At 34.6% G+C, this 20,098-nt stretch overlaps 2 protein-coding genes across 10 annotated transcripts in view; one reads left to right on the plus strand and one right to left on the minus strand.

Annotated features, from left to right (window-relative positions):
* LOC105837351 (phytanoyl-CoA dioxygenase, peroxisomal) overlaps positions 1 to 20,098 on the plus strand; it is a 54,277-nt gene that overhangs the window by 15,642 nt on the left and 18,537 nt on the right. The gene's annotated exons all lie outside the window — the stretch shown is intronic.
* LOC105837350 overlaps positions 1,515 to 20,098 on the minus strand; it is a 32,647-nt gene continuing 14,063 nt past the window's right edge. Inside the window, exons 2-11 of one of the 4 annotated variants that reach the window (XM_036287964.1) lie at positions 18,530 to 18,777; positions 10,446 to 10,705; positions 9,004 to 9,200; positions 6,884 to 7,021; positions 5,970 to 6,276; positions 5,206 to 5,454; positions 4,365 to 4,596; positions 3,863 to 4,102; positions 3,237 to 3,514; positions 1,515 to 2,945 (exon numbers count right to left, since the gene is read on the minus strand). In XM_036287964.1, the coding sequence (XP_036143857.1) occupies positions 2,670 to 2,945; positions 3,237 to 3,514; positions 3,863 to 4,102; positions 4,365 to 4,596; positions 5,206 to 5,454; positions 5,970 to 6,276; positions 6,884 to 7,021; positions 9,004 to 9,200; positions 10,446 to 10,547 (2,019 nt within the window). In that variant the 5' untranslated portion in view covers positions 10,548 to 10,705; positions 18,530 to 18,777 and the 3' untranslated portion in view covers positions 1,515 to 2,669. Of the gene's footprint in view, positions 2,946 to 3,236; positions 3,515 to 3,862; positions 4,103 to 4,364; positions 4,597 to 5,205; positions 5,455 to 5,969; positions 6,277 to 6,883; positions 7,022 to 9,003; positions 9,201 to 10,445; positions 10,892 to 18,529; positions 18,778 to 20,098 lie in introns of those variants that run through there. The other 3 variants (XM_012682047.3, XM_036287963.1, XM_012682048.3) reach the window with 3 other exon arrangements.

The following is a 20,098-nucleotide window of genomic DNA, read 5'->3' on the forward strand; positions in this document are numbered from 1 at the left end:
GGTGGAACCAGATTCCACATCTGGTTTATGATCGTATATTGTTACAATTGTGTGTGTGCAACGAAGAGGAACAGAATTATATCAGTGACGAAATCAATTTTCCGGACGTACACGATATATTGGGAGTGTTTATGCTACAAATTATAAATGCATTTTTTTAATGAAAATTGAGAGAAAATGCATCGCTGTAAGAATTTTCACTTCCAATCAAGTTTTTTCTAAAAAATTAGTACTTAAATTTTGCACCATAAAATAAAGCCCCACTATCCAAATTAGTTTACTTACTATGAAGTATATGAAGTATATAAAATGCCGTGAAATTACGAATTCGACAGTTTTTCTATTATTCTTTTTATTTACACTAATTTTTTATACACTCAGACATCGTTTATGTCGCAACTCTTCGTAATGTTAACATCAATACAACATACACACCCGACAAAGTTCCTGAAATTTTATCATTGACAACAATAAACGGCAATTATCCGAGCCACATGATTCTAATTCATCGTCTTGTTAGATCAACATATAGCTCGGCCGCTCATAAGCGCATAAGCGATTTTGCAATTTGGGATTGCATGGACGTCATGACATACGCGTGGAAATCGATCAAATCTGATACGATAATAAAAAAGGTGTTACTATAGTAATTTATATATACATAAATTATCGTCCAAAAGTTTCAGCACGTTTCGAATTTCTCTCACTTTACGAAAATTTATACATATAAAAAGTGTGTAAAAACTTTTGCAAAATTTATGAGAATTAAGCACATTATAATGTTTTTTCTTTTTTTCATAAGTTCTTTAGTTTTTAAAGTTAAAAAACATTTTATATGAGATGAGTTTTTACACAAGAAGTTTGATATCATTGCGGAGAGAGAGAGAGAGAGAGAGAGAGAGAGAGAGAGAGAGAGAGAGAGAGAGAGAGAAATTTTTGCGTAAAACTCTTTTTAAAAAAGCATTTTAAAATTTAAAAAGCTCTTTTATTTTAAAATCTTTTTTTGTCTCTCAAGCTACATCACAATAAAAGAGTGAAAAAATATTTTTAAAACACCAATTTTTAATTTTGTATAATTTAAAAACAAAGTATCCCATTCAAACTGAAGGATAAATTTAAAGCTTTACCTTTTGTCTTTAAAATGCATTTGTGAAAATTTTTCTTATTGTATATATTTTTTTATTGAAATATTTAATTTTTTATAAGAAGGAGAAAATCTTAAGCGCACTAAAACTTTTTTGACCAGTAGTGTATATATATTTTAGCAACAATATATAAATTAAATAGATACCGATACAAATAATATCCGTATTCACGCCCTGTTAAGCGTACATGCTTCATTAATTTTTTTTCATTACAGCCATTAACTTATATAATTATACATATGAAATCCTTAAATATATATTGAGAATTATGTATAAATTAAATGTACACGATTGGAATGAGGAGAGGGACTAACTTGTAAGTATTAAAATCGTAAACAAAGTATGCGAATACAGACCAATTCTTGCACGCTTCTAACACGTTTCTCTTATTGAAAATGTTTCTACTAAAATCACATTGTCAAACGTTCATAGAAAACGTCGAGGATATTTGTACACATAGATTTGTACGTACATATATGCCCTAAGCAGTTTTTTTGGAGCATCAATTCCAACGGCTAATTGTAGCGTTATCTACGTTGCTAATAGTTATCGTAGACATCACAAAAAAAAAACATGGAATTTACGTCGCAATAAATGCGATTATAACTACTGAGCGAAACTGGACATTTACAAAAAATAGAGAGATCACGTGAGATTTAGCTTTTTTCTTTAATAGTACAACTCGGCGCCTGATAGAACGAAACGTTCAAACATTCCTCAGAATTCGTTTCTTTGATTCCAACGTAATTATGTTATCATTTTCTATCAAAAGAACTTTCTCGGGTGTTCGATTTCTGTCCGTTGTTCTCCGTTCTTCTATGAGTCTTTATGACTTGTTTTAATAAATTAAAGACAAATTGGATCGGAACTTTCGTAGATAACGTGTTTTTGCGAATTCATCGCTGACGCAAACTTTTATTGGTATTTGATCGAAAACTGTCATCGATTAATTTTGTGGAACGAACGAACAAATTTCTCGAAATTGAGTTCGTCGATGTATTAATCGGTTCTTCGGTTTTTGTTGTAAAGGATGGTCTCGTGTCATTATTGCGTCACATAATGTTACAGAGTGAAAGTACAAAAATATAATTTCAGGATATGTCGATATATTAACGTCGAGCATATAAAGATCTGCGAAGATTAAATCCATATCTCCTTCTTAAACTTTTTACAGTGCATTAGGACAAGTGACAGGCGATTGAGATCAGCTTACGAAAAACGTACACTTTTGAATAAAATTGTCAAACTCTTCCTTTACGTTCTCGTGTCGCAAACACGAATATATATCATTAATGCAAGTTATCAAAGTAACCTTTTTATCGCAGTTCATCGGTTAATTTTATTTCCGCAAATTCTTAAAATAAACTCGTCACGATTTAATGATCGCTTATTGCGAAATTTTCTGTAAACGACATTAGTGTCGCTTAGTACACGCAATGAAATTTCATTCATACACACACGCACGTACGCATACACACCAAACAAATTTATAAAGGAAAATATTACACATTTAAGAAGATAGGCTTAAGAGAAGGGAGTTAGAAGAGGCCTCAGCTGCGCAGCCTCCTCGCGGTCTTCGGAAACTTCGAGTTTGCGATTGCTGCTTTTCGACTTTTGTCGCGGAGGCCTCGTCTGCGGATCCTCCTTTGACCCCTCAAGATTGTCGTCCTCATCGTTCCTTTCAGCCTTGATTTCAATTTCTTCGACGCTGCTCCAACTGCTCTCGCTCTCGCTGAACTCTCTTTTCTTCATATTGCCATTCACGCTTTCCTTCTTTTTTTCAATCTGTTCGCCAGTCTCCTGTACTCGAGCAATTAATTGTGTTTGAAGTTAAATTTGAATTGTAAATTAACTTTATGTATTGAAAAGAGTATATAATTATTAAGTATAATTATTTGATTCTTCACGACTCAACTACAAAAGTCAATAAACATTTCTAAAAAGTTACATCTTGGTCGCTTCAATATTTTTTTCTAACACAATTATCTTGAAGGTGGACGTTTTTGTTGACAATACCAACAAATAAAATAGTCATTTAATTATATAATTTAAGATAAGTATATAAAATGTTGAATTCACTTTATCACTTACCATGGCGAGAGATTTAAGCAGCGTGGTAGTTGTCGTCGTAGCCGTAGTCGTATCCGTGGTATCGCTGCTTTCGCTGTTATTATTCGGCCTGGTCGCAGTTGACAGTGCACCTTCTTCCAAATTTTTGCCGCGTACGTGTCGCGTACGTGACGACCAGCCGTTTGAGTTCTTCGCGTTGCCCTTGCTATACTTTGGAGCCACGCCGGTGGTCCATACGCTCGCATCGCTACTACCCGTACTGCTCTCGCTTCCGGTGCTGCAGTGTCGCCATCGACGTTCTATGCACGCGCGATAAACGAGGACTCTTTTAAATAAGGTCAAACGCTAATCCAGTCGGAAGTAACTTAGTTACTTCGACGATCTATTCATTTGCAAATCTCATGAAACTAGCGGCGAACATGTTCAGCGGACGTTGAAAGCTTACTTGATTTCTTCTTACTCATAGAGATTATAATATTATGCAAAACTGCGAGATATTTTAGATGGGAGAGAGAAAATGAGAATCTACTTCAGAAAATATAAAGTAGAGGCGTGATAATTTATATAAGTTGATTCTATTTTAAGATGCAATAAAAATGTAAATATGTAAACTGCACTACAAATGTTAGGACACAAATGTGACGTACTTTCGCACGGTGGTGGATTAGTATTGGAATTAAGAGGCTTTCTCAGAAGGGGGCTGCCTCCGTCTTGGCTCTCTTCGCTGTACGCGCGCGTTATGAGGATCCTCGGGCTTTTCTTCGGGGTCTCGCACATAGCTACGGAGCATCCCGCGCCCAAATCCGCCCCGATAAAGTCGCTTCGATAATGGGGACCCATCAGACTGACAGCACTCGCGCTCGCCCTCACCAATTTGCTCGGCTCACCTTAGCGCCATGATGAAAGGATGACGCTCATATCAGTGTCGAAACATTTATCCATCAAGGATCAAGAGATCTTTCAAAATTCGATTCATTTCACTGTAAGTCTTTTTTTTATATTTCTTTTTATAGAGGTATTCGTGTTAAAGTGCAAAGGGTTACCTCGAACTGTTGGTTGCGAACTAAGACGAACTAAGAGCTATTTTGAATGCGACAGAAGTACAGATTGTATCTCGATAAAATGATATCAGCAGCAAGGATCGCGTACCTGATTCAGCGGTCGGCACTCTAAGAGTATTACATGAGACGGCGGGCTGCAATCTGCCGCGCTGGAACCCCAGATTATTACTTTCAAAACTACCCCCGGTCCTGCACGAGCCGAGGGCCAATAACGCCTCGCTGAGCCTTCGCTGAAGAGGCGGAAATGGGAAGAAGGAAGTATTTCCGCTTCCGGAAGGTCGCCTGGAGCCCGCGACGCTCGGCGTTCTAGCCTGTATCTCCTGAAACAGAATTTATAGTTGCTCTCACACTATCATATGCATATACACACATAGAAAAATAATTACTACTTACAACTTACAAATAAATATTACTTGTTTTAAGTAATTGACTTGTTTTAAGTAAGTTTACATATCCGCAAATCTACGGTAAACTTGCCATAAGTTACATCTATTATACTTAAAACATATTCTTAATATTAGTAAGTTTAGTACTTTAAACAAGAATATTTAATTCAAACAAATATTTGATTTGCTTACTATCTAGAGTCTAAGGAAGAAAAGCATATAGTTTAATTAAAATGTCATAATTTGAGTAAAAAGTGACGAGCTTTTCTAAATCTTGTGACAAGTATATCTTAAAACAATTATTAAGAAAATATTCTTTGCGGAAGAAAACTATTACTTAAACAAAGTAAAATAAAATGAGTAATTATTTTTTTGGGGGGGGTAGAATATTTTTTCATGTGCACGTATACATATGTATGTACAAACGTAATGGCACGTAAGAGCGATAATAACGGCAAACCATAAAAATTACGGTTTTTCACATTATTTCGGTACTCGAGTGCCCTTTCGCAAGTGTTTATTTTTCTCGCGTTTTCGAATTACCTGCTGTAATTCCGATTTTGTTGCCTTTTTCCGCCAGTAGTTCTGCACGGATCGTCGCAGAGTTTGCGATTTCAGGCCGTAGAGGAGACTGTTGATGGGTGGTGAGCACGCGAGAAGTAGCCACGCTAAAGAGGCGAGCTTAGGATGCGGGTGAAGACAGTGCTGATTACCGGCGCCGCAAGCCTCCCAGAGGATAAACCCACAATACGGAAAATAGAGCAGGTACAGAGAGCCGACTAGCTGCATCACCTGAAAAGTCGACATTCGTAGAACTGTGATAAAATTTGGTAACAACAGATCCATAAAACTATTTATCTTTAGTGCGCGCATATTTCTGCCGCGAGATCGAAGTTTTAATTATTATATCCGAAAGTTGCTGGACTGTTCCTCTATAGAAATTAAAAATGGCGATCCATAAAATCACGAGACGCTGCGAGCGAGGCAATTTCGGTATATACTTGGCCGATATCTCTCAGCATGGCGTCTATCGATTTGACTTGCTAACTTTGGGTCAGATAATGAAATTACAGATTAGTCTTTAATCATGGGCGCTTTTTATTAGCGCCTGATTAGCTTAAGTCAAGTGATTCGACAAAAACTAAATTGATTATATTCTTGTTGAAGAAGAATTAATTTTGACCGTAATATTCGTTAAGCGACATCGTGAGGATATTTCGGCACGCTAATAGGATATTATTATCTATGTTTGCCGTAGTGTCTAATGCTACGGATGTTTAAAATTCTATAAAAACATTAGTACGAACCGTGCTGGCGGCACTGTGGAAACGTGGTGGTCCGCCGGCAGAGGGTGCGGTGACGGTTGGCACGAAAAATGGATTTCGCTGATGAGTGATGGTCACCTGGGCACTTAAGGTGACCTCATAGATCGCGCTGGCGATACGGTGACGGTGATATCGCGCTATGCCCAACACGCGTAAATTGCAGACTGTCACGAGAACGGCCGGTAGCCCTAGGCCCAGAATGGCATAAGCAGCGCTGTAGAGCGCGGCGGCGGATCCCCAAGTGCTGTTACCGAAATCCGGGGCGCAGCAACCCAATCCTTGATTATATCTGATCGATACATGAAATATTGACATTTAGAATTATGATTACCAATTAATCATACAGAGATTAATCGTGGATCTATCATTAATAAGTGCTTATTCATATTATTTACTATAAAAGTAGGGAAACAATCTTCAAATAATAATAAATAAAAGATAAGAAGTAAGTATTAAAAAATATTTATCCATTTACCTAAGAAAAATTTCTAGAAATCTTCCAAAATTCAGCGCAACAAAATAGCTAGAAAACTCTTTTAAGCATCGAAAGTAAGTAAATTTATTGAAATGGTTCGTTTGTATTGTTATAATCCATTCCGTTTAACTTAACCAACTCGCATCCGACAAAAGCTGTTTTCTGAATGAAAATTGTTTCGGGTACGTGTCGCAAAAGAAGCTGGTGCGGAGATTGTCTCGCAGTGCGCGCGCTGCGGGCCTTTATGCGACGTGAAACAATTTATTTCGACGAAGGGACGGAACACAAAGTAAATCGAATCTCGTTCATTACGCGAGGAAATGCAGCAATTGCGAGGCAATGCCGCTGCGGAATGCGACGACATCTGGTTTGTCGGTGTGTGCCGGTATGATGGTTAATGGTGTAACACGTATATACAAACCTATAAGGTGGCACCAGACCCGAGAACGGCGGCAGACAAAGGAGCAGAGCGCCCATCCAAGAGGCAGCCAGCCCGACAATCACGCGACGCGGCGAGACCAGGGCGGCGTAGTGCAGCGGTGCGGCGATCGCGTAATACCTGCATAGAGTAATTGCGAAGCGAATGGGCTGATGGAAATCTACGTGACTATAATTTAAATGTCGCGGCGATGGTTGTTTCGTACATGACCGAGCATTTAACTCTAATCATTTCGTACGAATTCATTAGTCCCGGTTTGTCACTTAATCGGATTAAATGGTACGCTCGACGTACCATGTGAGACATGTACGATATCGTCGCCGAATGATCAGCGCTCTCGAGAAAAAATATTTGACGAAAATGCAACGCTCTCTGCAGCGAGGAAATCTAGAGGTGAGCCGTGAGGGAAGTGAAAAACGAGGTGGTTTAAATCTGTTTAAACTGCTGAATAAAATATTCCTGAATAAATAGTGGTCGATCGAGCCACGGTCGGGCCTGGTGGCACCGAAAGGAAAGAAGAAAGAAGTTTTCCACATTCTCGAGCGCGTCTTTCGTATTTTCTTAAAAGGATTCACGCGATACGATGGAATTCATTCGCATGTAGAAAAAGGAATACGAAATCTGAACGAGATTTTCAAAATCGCGCTCTAAAAAACGATGTACTTGAATAGGACACTATTTACATTAAATAAAAGAATGAAATTATTTCAACGATGCAATTTAGCCTTGCCGCACAACGCAAAACCGCGTAGCTGTTAACGTGAATCTGCGGCGAGAGATATGCAACAAGTAGAAAGATGGAACGACAAGGTGATTCTGAGATACATACAGACTGTATTGAACGAACGTTTCGTCATCCGACAGCCACGGTGATACTGTTTGAGCCTGTGAAATCCTTATTTGACATTGGATATCTTGTTGTCTTTTGTGTTTTGAAACCGAAGCCTTGTCGTTCATCACTCGATATATGTCAAAAATTGAATTTTATCGAAGTCCTCGCAGAAATCCTAAAGAATTCCTCAGACTCTTCGTCGATTTACTCGCGCAACATTAACGTTTATACATTGCCCTGAAATTCTGTTCAACGGTACTTCGACGTATTTCAACGTTCCGTATAAGACAATTACAGAAAAACAATTTCAAACCTATACTCATTAACTTATATATATATATATATAAGTAAGAATATAAAATCTTTCTCAGAGAATTTGTTAATCTTGAACAGACATAACTTATTCACATGAAGAAATTTCGTACAGTTCCAGATTTTCTATTCTTACTTATATATAAGATAATGATTATTGAATTGATATTAATCTTTTTTCTGTGTGGAAGTGTGCACGGTATTGCCTTTGAACAATATAAAAAAAATTCTCTAAGTAATTACTAAATACAGCAGGCGTTTAAGCGTAGTTTACAAAACATTGTACTATGTGGTTAAAAGATAAATTATAATTTATGCAAATAATTTAATATATATAATCTAAGTAGTATATATTGTTAATTATATATATATATATAATAAATATATATTAAATTAGCATAAATTATTATTTATCTTTTAATCACATGATATAATGTTTTGCACTTAAAGCTGTCAAAGACATGCGTGCATACAATTTTGAAATAATATCCTTTTGGATCAGTCATGATGCATGAATAGTTTGATGTGATGCGCTTAGTTATTACTGGCTCTGAATGAGGCTTATTTCATATTAAAAAGGCATTATTGACACCTTCAGTACCGCGAGACTAATTTTATTAGAGAAATTCATTGTATTAAACATTTCAATCGGAAACATGTGAAACGCGTACCAAGTATGTTTCAAATGTGTATCATATATGTATAAAATATGCAATATTATGAAGCGACTGATCGAGCGCAATGATTAACAAATATCTTTTTTCATCCTATTTACAATCCCCCAACGCATTGATTACAGTTTATTGAAGAATCAGACACATTGTTCGCTTCTGAGCAACGAATTAAATAGGAAACTGATACTGATTTTCATTCTTCAGAAGTCTTCGCGTTGAACATGTTTTTCTATCAGAATATCGATTAACGATATTAGAAAGACAGAGAATATGTGAAGGCTCACCTGTCACAGTTCAATCCGGTGACAGTCCAAAGGGCGACTGGATGTAGCAACGCTAGTAAAAACCCATGAAGAATACACCACGTATCGGACACGTCTGGCGATAAGATCGTGAAGATCAGTAGTATCAGGCACACCGCGGCTTCCACGATACCCAAGTGGATCAGCAATAAAGTATTCGCCGTTTGTTGCTGTTGCGTCTGCGAGTACAATGTGGTGCTACTTGTTGATCTGCCGACTCAACTCAGTCGCGTTATCACGACTTTCCGCGACGTAGAATCTCAATGCCCGACAGGGTTTTGTAATTTAAACTTTTAATAGGTCGACATAATCTCAAATACCCGCAATACCATGGGCGCGTCTATTTATCACTTAAAATCTTGAATTGCTTAGAGATTTGTACTCTCTATTTTGCTTTCTCTCTCTCTCTCTCTCCTTCTCTTTTATGCGCGTAATGAGAATATTCAACAGTACTTTGCAAACTTCAAAGCGAATGAAAGGAAATAAGTAAAGCCATATTGCTGTTTGTAGAGAGATTATGATTTGCACCTTTATCACTTTAAAAAGATTTTCCGATTTTTTCACATATAAAAACTTGATCAAATGTTGAGATAAAATTTTAGATTTATATTAATATATAAGCATTCCTAATCCCAAAATTTCTTTATATTTTTTTACCGTATGGTTTTTCTTCAAAAATTCTAAAACAGTAGTGAGAGAAAGAGAGAGGAGAATTAAATTTTAGAATTAAAAAAGTCTAATTTTTTTCTTATCATTTTCGTATGTATTAGAGTATAAAGTATTTATGAATTATACAATTCTCTTTATAACATTACATTAATGAAAATGTGGCAATATCACTTATTACTACATTTAAATTATTATTATGAAAAATTCTTTTTCAATTCTTTTGCGTCAATATTTATCAAAATTATAAAGAAAATATTTTTAAATAACATTTTGTTAATTATTTTTAAAATGGAAATGTCAAAAGTTCGCGTATTAAAAGATATATGTCAATAAAAAGTTCATACTTTCCTCATTTTTTTTAGTTGAAGAATCTCTTTAAATAAATCGTTTAAGTAAATAAGTTTCATCGAACGTATCACGCGTGCATACATATTTTTTGAAGTTTTTTCTCTTCTTTCTCTTTTTGCAATTTGTAGTTGCAACGTTTTTAACGAGTATCTTTTAATATCATGAACCCACTGATCGAAATGCCAGGAAAGTTCACGCTAATTTACATTCGAGAGAGCAGTTTGCACGTGTCCCCGAATTTGTCATTTGTGACACGAGCGATTGCAATATTTGTTAAAATAAATCGTGCACTTGCAGCAGCCTTTTCAAAATTATCTTAAAGAGCACGAAGTGTATAAAAATAGGAAATATAGCAAAAAATTATTAAAAATTTTATGAGTTAATATAAATATCTGATTGTTGTTCACCTGTTTACTGAGACCAAGAACGACAAGAAGAACGTAACCATTCAGGAGAAGACCTAGAGTTGACACGAGGATGAGTGATACGTTAAAGGCCAAAAGGCCCATTCCTCCTCTTCCTCCCGAGTACTTTTATTTTTTTCCTCGTTCGGGATTTATTTTTTAGATGAGAGAAAAAGAATCTAGTTCAAGTGAGTTTGTCGATTTCGTTGAACTGCCAGGTTTTCCTTTGCGATTTCATGGTAATGGTGGTTCTGACTGAAAATCTAAAAGTCACATATTTTTAATTAATATAATCTTTTAGCGAGGAGGTAACAAATATTGTAGTTTAGGATTGTTTGATTTATATATGTGCCATATATAAATTTCAATATTACATTTACATGAATTGTGATATTAATATCTTGTTCGTACAAATAATATAAGCAATGTAAATTATTATGAATTGAATAATTGATTGATTTTTTGAACTATATTTTCGCAAATAATTCTACAAAAATGAAAAAAAAGTTTTAGACTAAAATTTTAAACTTTTTTTAAAGGTAAAATTATGTTTTAATTATAATTTATATATTAACTGTTTAGTGACATACAAGATACACAAACTAATATAAAAAAATTATTATTTGTATTTTCTGTATGAGCTTTTGAAAGAGCCTAAAGGATTATATGCATTAATATTTATTTTTTTTCGCAAGTATAAAAAAAGATCTTCAAACTATTATTAATTTTCTATTATTATTAATTTTTTTTGTGATCATAGAAATTATATTTGAATTAAATAATAAAAGAAAAAAAGCAATTAAAAATAAATTTTGTACACTCACAGAAAAGATTTTTGGACCTAATACTATTATTCTTCGATTTATCATAAAATATATTTTATTCTTAAATGGAAAGTATTCTTAAATCTAAGAATGAAATTTTTGATGCTATCTTATTAATTTTTTTAGAATAATTTGGTAAATTTGTGACAATCTTATGATATTCTAGATTTAAGAATAGGACTGATCTGAAGATAGAAATTTCTGATTTAATCTTAATCTTGTTTTATTTTTATAGTACATGAGGTTGTAATAAGATTAAATGTATCAAGAATATTTTTTGTCTTGGCATCAGAAATCCTTTCTGAGAGGGTAAATATACATTTCCGATATTTATGATAAAATAAATATGAGTTTTCGATCTTTAATGATGACATATTAAACATACATTTTGTACGTGTATGTGCGCGCGCGTGTGTATACATAGATGTAGATTATTACATCTTAGAAATGTTCAACTCTGAATTGATTTACATAAATCTCATTCGAATTCTGAATATATAAATGTCTGCTATAAAATTGTTTGTGCTGTCTAGTTATTATCTAAGTTACTTTATTTTACAATTCCATCAGAAGCATGACTTGCATATCATATGAAATAATATCAAGTGAGCCTCGTATTTACGACGAGAACATGATGTTGTAAACGATATTATCATCAACGTACGCTTCAGCTCACCTGTCATTAGCATTAGCATTGTAATATCTTATAGATATTGACATATAACGCAAGTTAAATTAGATAGTCAAGGACATTGCAAACATGCAAAAGGTCACATATTCTGACTGAATGTTTAAAACAATTCGTGCGCGGTGACAGTGACGTTGATCGTAATCTTTCAGCTTCAAAGAAATGTACGTAAATGTAAGAAGGATTTTTACGTACAAGGACAATCTTACGATTTTTATGCATTTATCGAAAAGGAACGATCTTTCACTACAACGTAGAATAAATAGATCAGATATTTTCGAAGTGAACAAGTATTTAAATCTTAGATTTAAATACTTGTCTTTCGATGCAAGGAGCTTACACGTGTTTCACAATCTTTTTATAAGCGAGTTGAAGAATTATTTAATTGCATACATACATAGACAATGTATAAACTTATAACCTATATACAAGAGAAGAATATTTTTGTTTCGAGAATATATATTTTTTCAAAATGTTAAATATTGAATCAAATTATATAACAATAAATAAGTATAACTTGCTTATTAAAAAAATTTTGTATAATTTCTTTAAATATTCCCATTATTTAATATAATAATTTTCATTAATTTGAGTTAAGAGAAAAAAATGTCACGAATAGAAAATAATAATATCAAAAATTTTAAAAATTAGAATCCTTTAATATGATTTTATCAAAATAATCATAAATGACTATTTAGATGACTATTATAATATTGAAATAAAAATGGGTTGAAATTTAAGACGAAATAATGATTGCCAAATAGAATATATTTAGTTTTAATTTGATACTAATGTTTTTTTTTTCATATGTGATGGATGTATAATATAATAATACTCTTTTTGAAATAGAAGAAGTTTTCTTTGATTCGTGTTTTCGTTTAGCGTTTCGACGACGCGTTCGTGTAGTAAATACGAACTTTTCGCCATTGTTTTGCGAATCGCAACGACAAGCAGCTGCCGGGTGGCATAATTTGATTTCGATGGTGCCACGGCAGTTCCATTATTGACCATTAGCGTATCTCCCAGCAGACGACGACGTCGATACGATTTGTGAGATGCGGCTGCTGCAATTGCTGAGCTAGCGCCTGCTGTCTCCCGATGAAGGGAAAAGGCGACCTCGTTCACTGTTGTTGAATTTTACAGCGCCGACTATTAATAGTCGCTAGCCTACAATTTAAGTCGGGGATCTGAACCATAAAGCATCCTGGTACACATTGACGAAATTGTCTAGGCTAAGCGTTGAATTGGAGATTAAACATTTCTAAAATTAACGACGATAATTTATGACTGTTGATCTGATCAGAGATAAAGCTTCTTAGCGCTAATATCGTTACACGCGGCATTAAAATTTATACAGTTGACATTTATAAACTTCACCTTTTGTCGACTGCTAATATATAATTCGTTTTTGTTTCATAGTAGTTATACAGCAATTTGTCGGTTACTGCATAACTAGCTGCAACAGAATGCGAGTAATCCCTAAATTCCGGTAAAATCCCATCTTCATAAACCGTCGTCCTTTCGAACACAACACATATCGATCCCGCAAATATAGTGAACGTGGAGAATTTCATTCAGAATTCCACCACACACTCCCTCATACGTGATTGTACACGTTGCATAGGTATTTACAAGAATTTATTGGATAATTCGTCTATCAGTGCTGTGTTATTTCCTGTCGGTATATTATTACATCATGTTCTAATATAAATTAACAATGCTTCAAGCTAGAGATAATAGAGATAATAAGAGATAAGTCAGAGGAGGCATTTCAATAAGGTATAGAAGTCGAAATGATAATCTTATTGAAAAGAGAAGCAACGGTGGAAGAATATTTTCCCCATTTCAGACGGCTTCTTAATAGATTATTACCGAGTCAAGAGATGAGATTAGGATTTTTACCTTTAGAAAGTTCCATATTGATTTTTTAATAAATTACCAAGCTGAGACTGCAGATCTTACGTCCTTATAGAGAAGGTTGCTTCAATTTTTAATCCGTATTCCATACTTCTTTTTTTCGAGTCTTTATTTATTATCAGCAGATTTGATTTAGACAATATTTTTAGAGGTTTGAAGTGTTATCTAAAAAACAGCTAACATAGCGTAACAAGGTATGATCTTTTTATTATCATTTCGGTTTCACGTTATTTTACGGAGAAAATTTTCTCTTGTCGCGAGATCGTTAAACCCACACGTAATTATCCACGAAATTGAAAATTTAGGAATCTTATTAAAAATCGAAATTATTAATACACACAAAAAAATATCAATTCTACTGTTAACAATTTCTCTATTTATCTTTTTTTTAAGTAATGATTATTTTTAACAAAGAAAAAATATATTTTCTTAATAAAATATTTATCACAAATTTTAGAAAAACTTATTTAAAAAAAAAAGACTTTATTCTCTCTTTCAGAGAATATTATAACATTTTCTTCAAAAAATGTCAAAGTAATAAATCGAATTTTTGTTTGAACCTAATATTTTTGATTAAACTATTAAATTCAGAATATATTTTGAATACATTTGATTTGCTTATGATAAACTTACGATACATATGCGGAAATAAACTTATGAAATATTTGAAACAATTGATATTTACTTAATCCAAGTTTACAGTATTTTTTTTCTGTGCGCATCGTATATTGCTATACACCTTAAGCTCTCTTTTTTAATTAAAATTAGCGATCGAGTTTTAATTTGTCGGTCAATTTGACGCGGAACGCTCCGGAAGTTTCTCCCGTTTATGATTAATGGGTGTGGATGAGCGGAATATACGCGATGGAATAATAAATCTCCGCGAATGCATAATCGCGTGTTATTTACTGATCGCGTTCTAGTTCCCTGCAATTTTATTACCGCGGCTCTTCTTCGTAGTCTCGGATTATATAAAAACACAATCCTCGTGTCTGTTTATGCGGCTTATACGTATAAACGGCATAACGATGATACTTTGCGAAATGGAAATGGTGACTGGTCCGCTTTTAAGAATGGCAGATTTATTGAAGCAAGATAATCGCGTTTCACGGGCAATTTGTAAAAGAGAGAAATATGAATAAGATTTCAGCAAACATTTCTTTTTATGATATCAATACAATGTCGAAGTGATCGATATCAACCCTCCGTTCGTCTGCTACTTCGTTTTTGCTCGATTCCCCTGTGAAACCACCTGTACTTCGCTATCACGCGATCCGCAGGTACACACATGCATTGACATTACCGTGTTCGACCTTCCTCTTTTTTTCGTGCCCCACTGACCGCGAATTTTGTACGAGAATCCCCCATAATTCATGCGCACGCGAGGCTGCCGTGGATTCGCCACGCTGCCATTAATCTCGACCTGTCGTTTCATGAAAAATTAACCGCCGCTTCGTCTGTTGCATTTATGCGACGGGGATGGTAATAACACTTTTATCCTCATTTGCATCCACAACACGCGATTACGAAGATTTTTCGGAAGTCAGTACGTCCATTGAGAGAATTGTATGTTTTTTTTTTTTTAATTAATATGTTAACATTTAATTATAGCTATGAATGCTAAATATCTTTCTCTCACAATCAGTGTGCTTTTTGTTCGATACACGCGAAATATTTTTGAATTATTGAAAGATAATCGCCGAATTATTTAAAAAAGAATTATTCGATAACTGAATTCGAAGAAGATCGGTTTTGCCGAATGAGTTTGCCGATTGATAAAGTTAATTATATACTCGTACAGCGGTGACTTCGGGTAACTTGTTGCGTGGATGACTCGCGCAAACGAGATACGGCTATAGTCACCGGGGACCATTTCTTGCGAGAATCCGAACTACAGAGCCCTCGGGGGAACTATCACTTATCGCTAGATACTTGTTGCACGATACACTTCGCACGTCGCGCCGACGGAACGAGTCCTCGAAGGATCCCATGGCTGATCGATAACTCGAAAGCACTCGCTCATTCAGAAATTCCCGGTGGTCGCTTCGTTTCGCGATTTTGTAAAACAAGGAAGAAAACGCGAAGCGACATATCTGTCTATTTTCCCTCATGTAGAACGATGGAAAATAAAATTAATATCTTTCTCTAATCTGGCGATATAATGTACGGCATGATTTATAACATGATTCATGACATAATTCATTTACTAGATTAAACCCGGACGGTTTCACATTATGGCGGTTTCACGTTATCCAAATTTAATTATGATTGCGAAGGCTTAATGGTTCTTCGATAACGAGCACGTACGTAGACGTGCGGGGTACCGAGCGTGTCCTAATTCAGTTGACGACCGTGTGGTTCGATACAGGTTTCCGCGGTGGAAGATGGTAAACCACGACGAAAGCGTGGCACATGGTGCATAAACATAGGGTTCGGTATAGGGGAGATTCGTTACATCCGAGAAACTGTGTTCTACTCCTCCATCATCGAAAGCGGAAACTTCTGTCGGGCAAGAGTGTCGGTGGAATATCGATATAACGCGGACAGTGGATGACTCAATATTACGATACAAGCGAAGACCTATTAGGAAAGAGAAAATTGCCAAGTTCTAGTTTGCTAAATAGATTTGCAAACAATAATAAATTTGTTTGCAGCAGTAAATTTCTGATTTCGTGACTGGACTTGATATTTTATAGTTAGAATGTGATAGACTTAATTATTATATAAGAAGAAGTTATCAGGTAACGATTACATATACGAAGAAGAATTAGTATTTTTTTTGACAGTTTAATATGAATTAAATAACTTTTATATTTGACATAAAAATCGTATTTTTTAATCAGTATTCTTCATACGTGTAATATATAATTTATATCTATCGCTGGAATTGTTAATAACAATTATTATGAATATTATAAGTAATTTTATTAATATTAAAATCTTACAATGAATAGATTAGTATATAAATAAAGAATTTTATTTATCTTATATTTAATCTTTTTACAAAAATATATTACGAATGGAATGCCCACCGTTATTAATTGCCATCGTTTAATTGGTCAATGAAGAGAGTACATGAATGCCGGGGATAATATATAGTCTACGTGCCTGTCTCCTAATTCACAAGCTCGTTACATTAATCGATGTTGATTCTGATAAATAAACTGAGTCTTTTTCGAATTCGGAAATAGAAATATTAGTATCAGACATCAGAAAAATTTTGTTTTTCGGACAAATACGAAACGTGTGCGGAAATTTGTGCGCTTCGTTCGCGAAATGTGCGGTTTGCCGTGAAGAATTTTCCAGGAGGAAAAACAATTAGCCGTCCTCTAAACTTTGTAGATATCAGTTTTGTTGATGACGATAACAGGAAATAGATGATAATAAGTGAAAATCATGGAAATTATAATTTATCGCGCACAGCGATACATTTTGAAATTTTTTAAAGAGTTTAAATGAATTTCGTTGATGAATTTAACTAACAAATTCACCAATAAAAAACACGCATATATATCATTTTGTCTTTAGCGGGGTACGTCGATTATTCAAAACGAATACATTTAAGAGGAAATAAATTAAGGCGGATTTTTTGTATAGAAAGATTTTTGTACATATATATTATTTTTTTTAATAGAAATTTTTGTACGCGGGATTAACAATTTTACTGAAGTATCTAAAAATTTAGTTATGGATACAGATGTGAAAATAATTTTGTTGGACCAGTATCAAAATAATTATGAAGAATTCAAGTATGATGAGTAATGCTGCAAAAAGTTTTGATATTCTAGCAACCAATTTAAACGCCCAACAAAATTATTTTCAGATCTGTATTCAGATAAATTTGTAGATACTTTTGTAAAAAATCGTTCTTTCTGTGTACATAAACTTATTTTATTTGTTTATATATTTGTACGACACACGAACACAGCAGCGCATGATATTTCTTTTTCGTTATACTGTATCTATGTATCTAGCAGCAACTGTTACTTCATATTTAATTTTGACCAGAGTGGTCATATCTTTCTATGTTCACCGGCGGTAGCTGTTCGCGAGAGCAGAGCATGGCAATTTACCCGGTACGCTATATTGGTATGACTTGAGAAGAAATGATCCTCTTTGCTCGCACACACGAGTAACTTTTTTATTATATAACTATAAAGGCCAGAGGATTTTTCTCTTGCTACGATGCACGTGACTTACGCTTACATTATCATTGCTTCGTTTCAGAAATAATAATTGTCCCTAATAAATAGTCATTTAAAAAAGAATATAAAATCTCATTGGATTGATTTTACACACACACACACACACACACACACGCGCGCGCGCGCGCGCGCGCATGTATGTATATAGTTTCTAAATAAAATGAGTCTTTTTGTACACATAGAGTTTTTCTAATTAGGAAATTTGTTAAATGTTACGATATTCTTTTGAAGATGTTACAAAATAATAGATTCTATATCCCAAGAAAGATATTTAATGCGTAACTTTATTGCATGTCATGATTTAATCTGAATTAGGAATCTTTTAGAATGTGAAAACAAAAATAAATCCCAATAATAGTTATAGGTTACAAAATACGGTGGTAAGGATGTAAATAAAGGATGATATATCCTTCCGTGACTGCCAGTTTAATCCTACTGCAAATAGGCGTTCACCGTTTTTGTTCAATCGATCTACTATCCATCGCTTTCTTGTGCCTCTTTTCTCTTCTAGAAGTGCTCTTCCTTGCAACCTTTGTGTAGCAAACTATTACTTCACTGAAGTGAAGCACTTCGTGACGTAGTTGCGCATTCTTCATTTTGCTCCATTTGGCGTTTGCGAGAAGCGCGGTAGCGAAAAGATGGAGATTAAGGTACCGAAAGGTGTGCTCCAATAAATCACATAGCGGATAGACATGTGTTACCTATTGTAAAAATCACACGTTGATATTTGATAAAATAAATGTGTATTTTTAGAAAGTAACGGTAAACTTAAAAGGCTAAGAGATCTTCTAAAATTGAATAACTTTTATTGAGTAATGAGTGTTCAGCTACAGGTTCTCCAATATCAAAATATGATACGTAAAAAAACGGAGATATCTTTTTAAGGCGTTAAGGATTGTTTTTTAACAAATGTAATGATTGTTTTATGGTAATAAGGCTGACACCATTTTGAACATTTATTAACAAAATTATAAATAAAGTTCAAAAACATGATTTTTAAAATTTTAATTTAATCTTATAAAAATTAAGCAGCATTCAAAGAATTGAGCCTTAATGTCTTCAAGAGACGTTGCCGAACATGTTACTTAACAAAAATTATTCAGTCTGACTAGATCTATCATTCATTTAGGTTTGTCGTAACTTTCCGAAAAATAATGTTCAGTATAAAAACTGACACTGTAAATGAAATTGACTTGATGTCTAGCGGAGTTTAATATTTTATTTCCTTTACGGCACGGAAACGCTTGTCCATATTTGAAGATGCGGATATAAATCTTCCAGCATTATTATTTCATATCTCAAATACTGAAATAATCTCAAGATAATTTAGCGTAGCGGATGCTCTCATTTGACCCGTAATGATTATTTTAACGGAGTGGATTCTTCATTCTCTTTACTGTTCCCGAGGTAGCGGATTAAGAAACGATAGGATAAGGGGAGCATGTAAAATCCGGAGTAAATATCCCATAAGCATGGTACTCCATTATGTACAGCCTATGCCTCACGTACTATGCCTTCGTCAATTCAAGTTTGTCACGGAAGAAATGCTAAAAGGGAGAACGAGCGATAAGCGCCGTTAGTCAGAATTAATATTTCGGCCCTTTTATGTCCTACAGGATAAATTAGAGCGTGGGATCGCTATCTTCTCCGGTTTCGACGTATATCTCGGCCGAGAGAGTGACATTATAATATATCGCGTGTCAGTTAGCCGGCTTCGTTAATGGATTTTAATTAATATCGTTTGCCGAGCAGCTACGCGGATCGTCCCTCTCTTGCCTACATTCCTCTCTTGCCTAATTACGAGAGGTTTCATTGGCCGGGCTGGCCCCCCGAGTGTTCCGTAAATAATAAAACGAGTCCTTGGACACGAAAACGTTCGATCGACAACCGGCCTTCAAAAGCGCGTAGAATTATTCAAGAAGCGTGATACAAATAAATCTCCATAAATACGATACAGTAGTTCGATCGTTGGCCGCTTATCATCTTGTCAGAAGGAATCGAAAAGAAAGCGCGGCAAGAAAA

The sequence above is a fragment of the Monomorium pharaonis genome, chromosome 6, assembly GCF_013373865.1.
Source record: "Monomorium pharaonis isolate MP-MQ-018 chromosome 6, ASM1337386v2, whole genome shotgun sequence".
NCBI classification, from domain to species: Eukaryota; Metazoa; Arthropoda; class Insecta; order Hymenoptera; family Formicidae; genus Monomorium; species Monomorium pharaonis.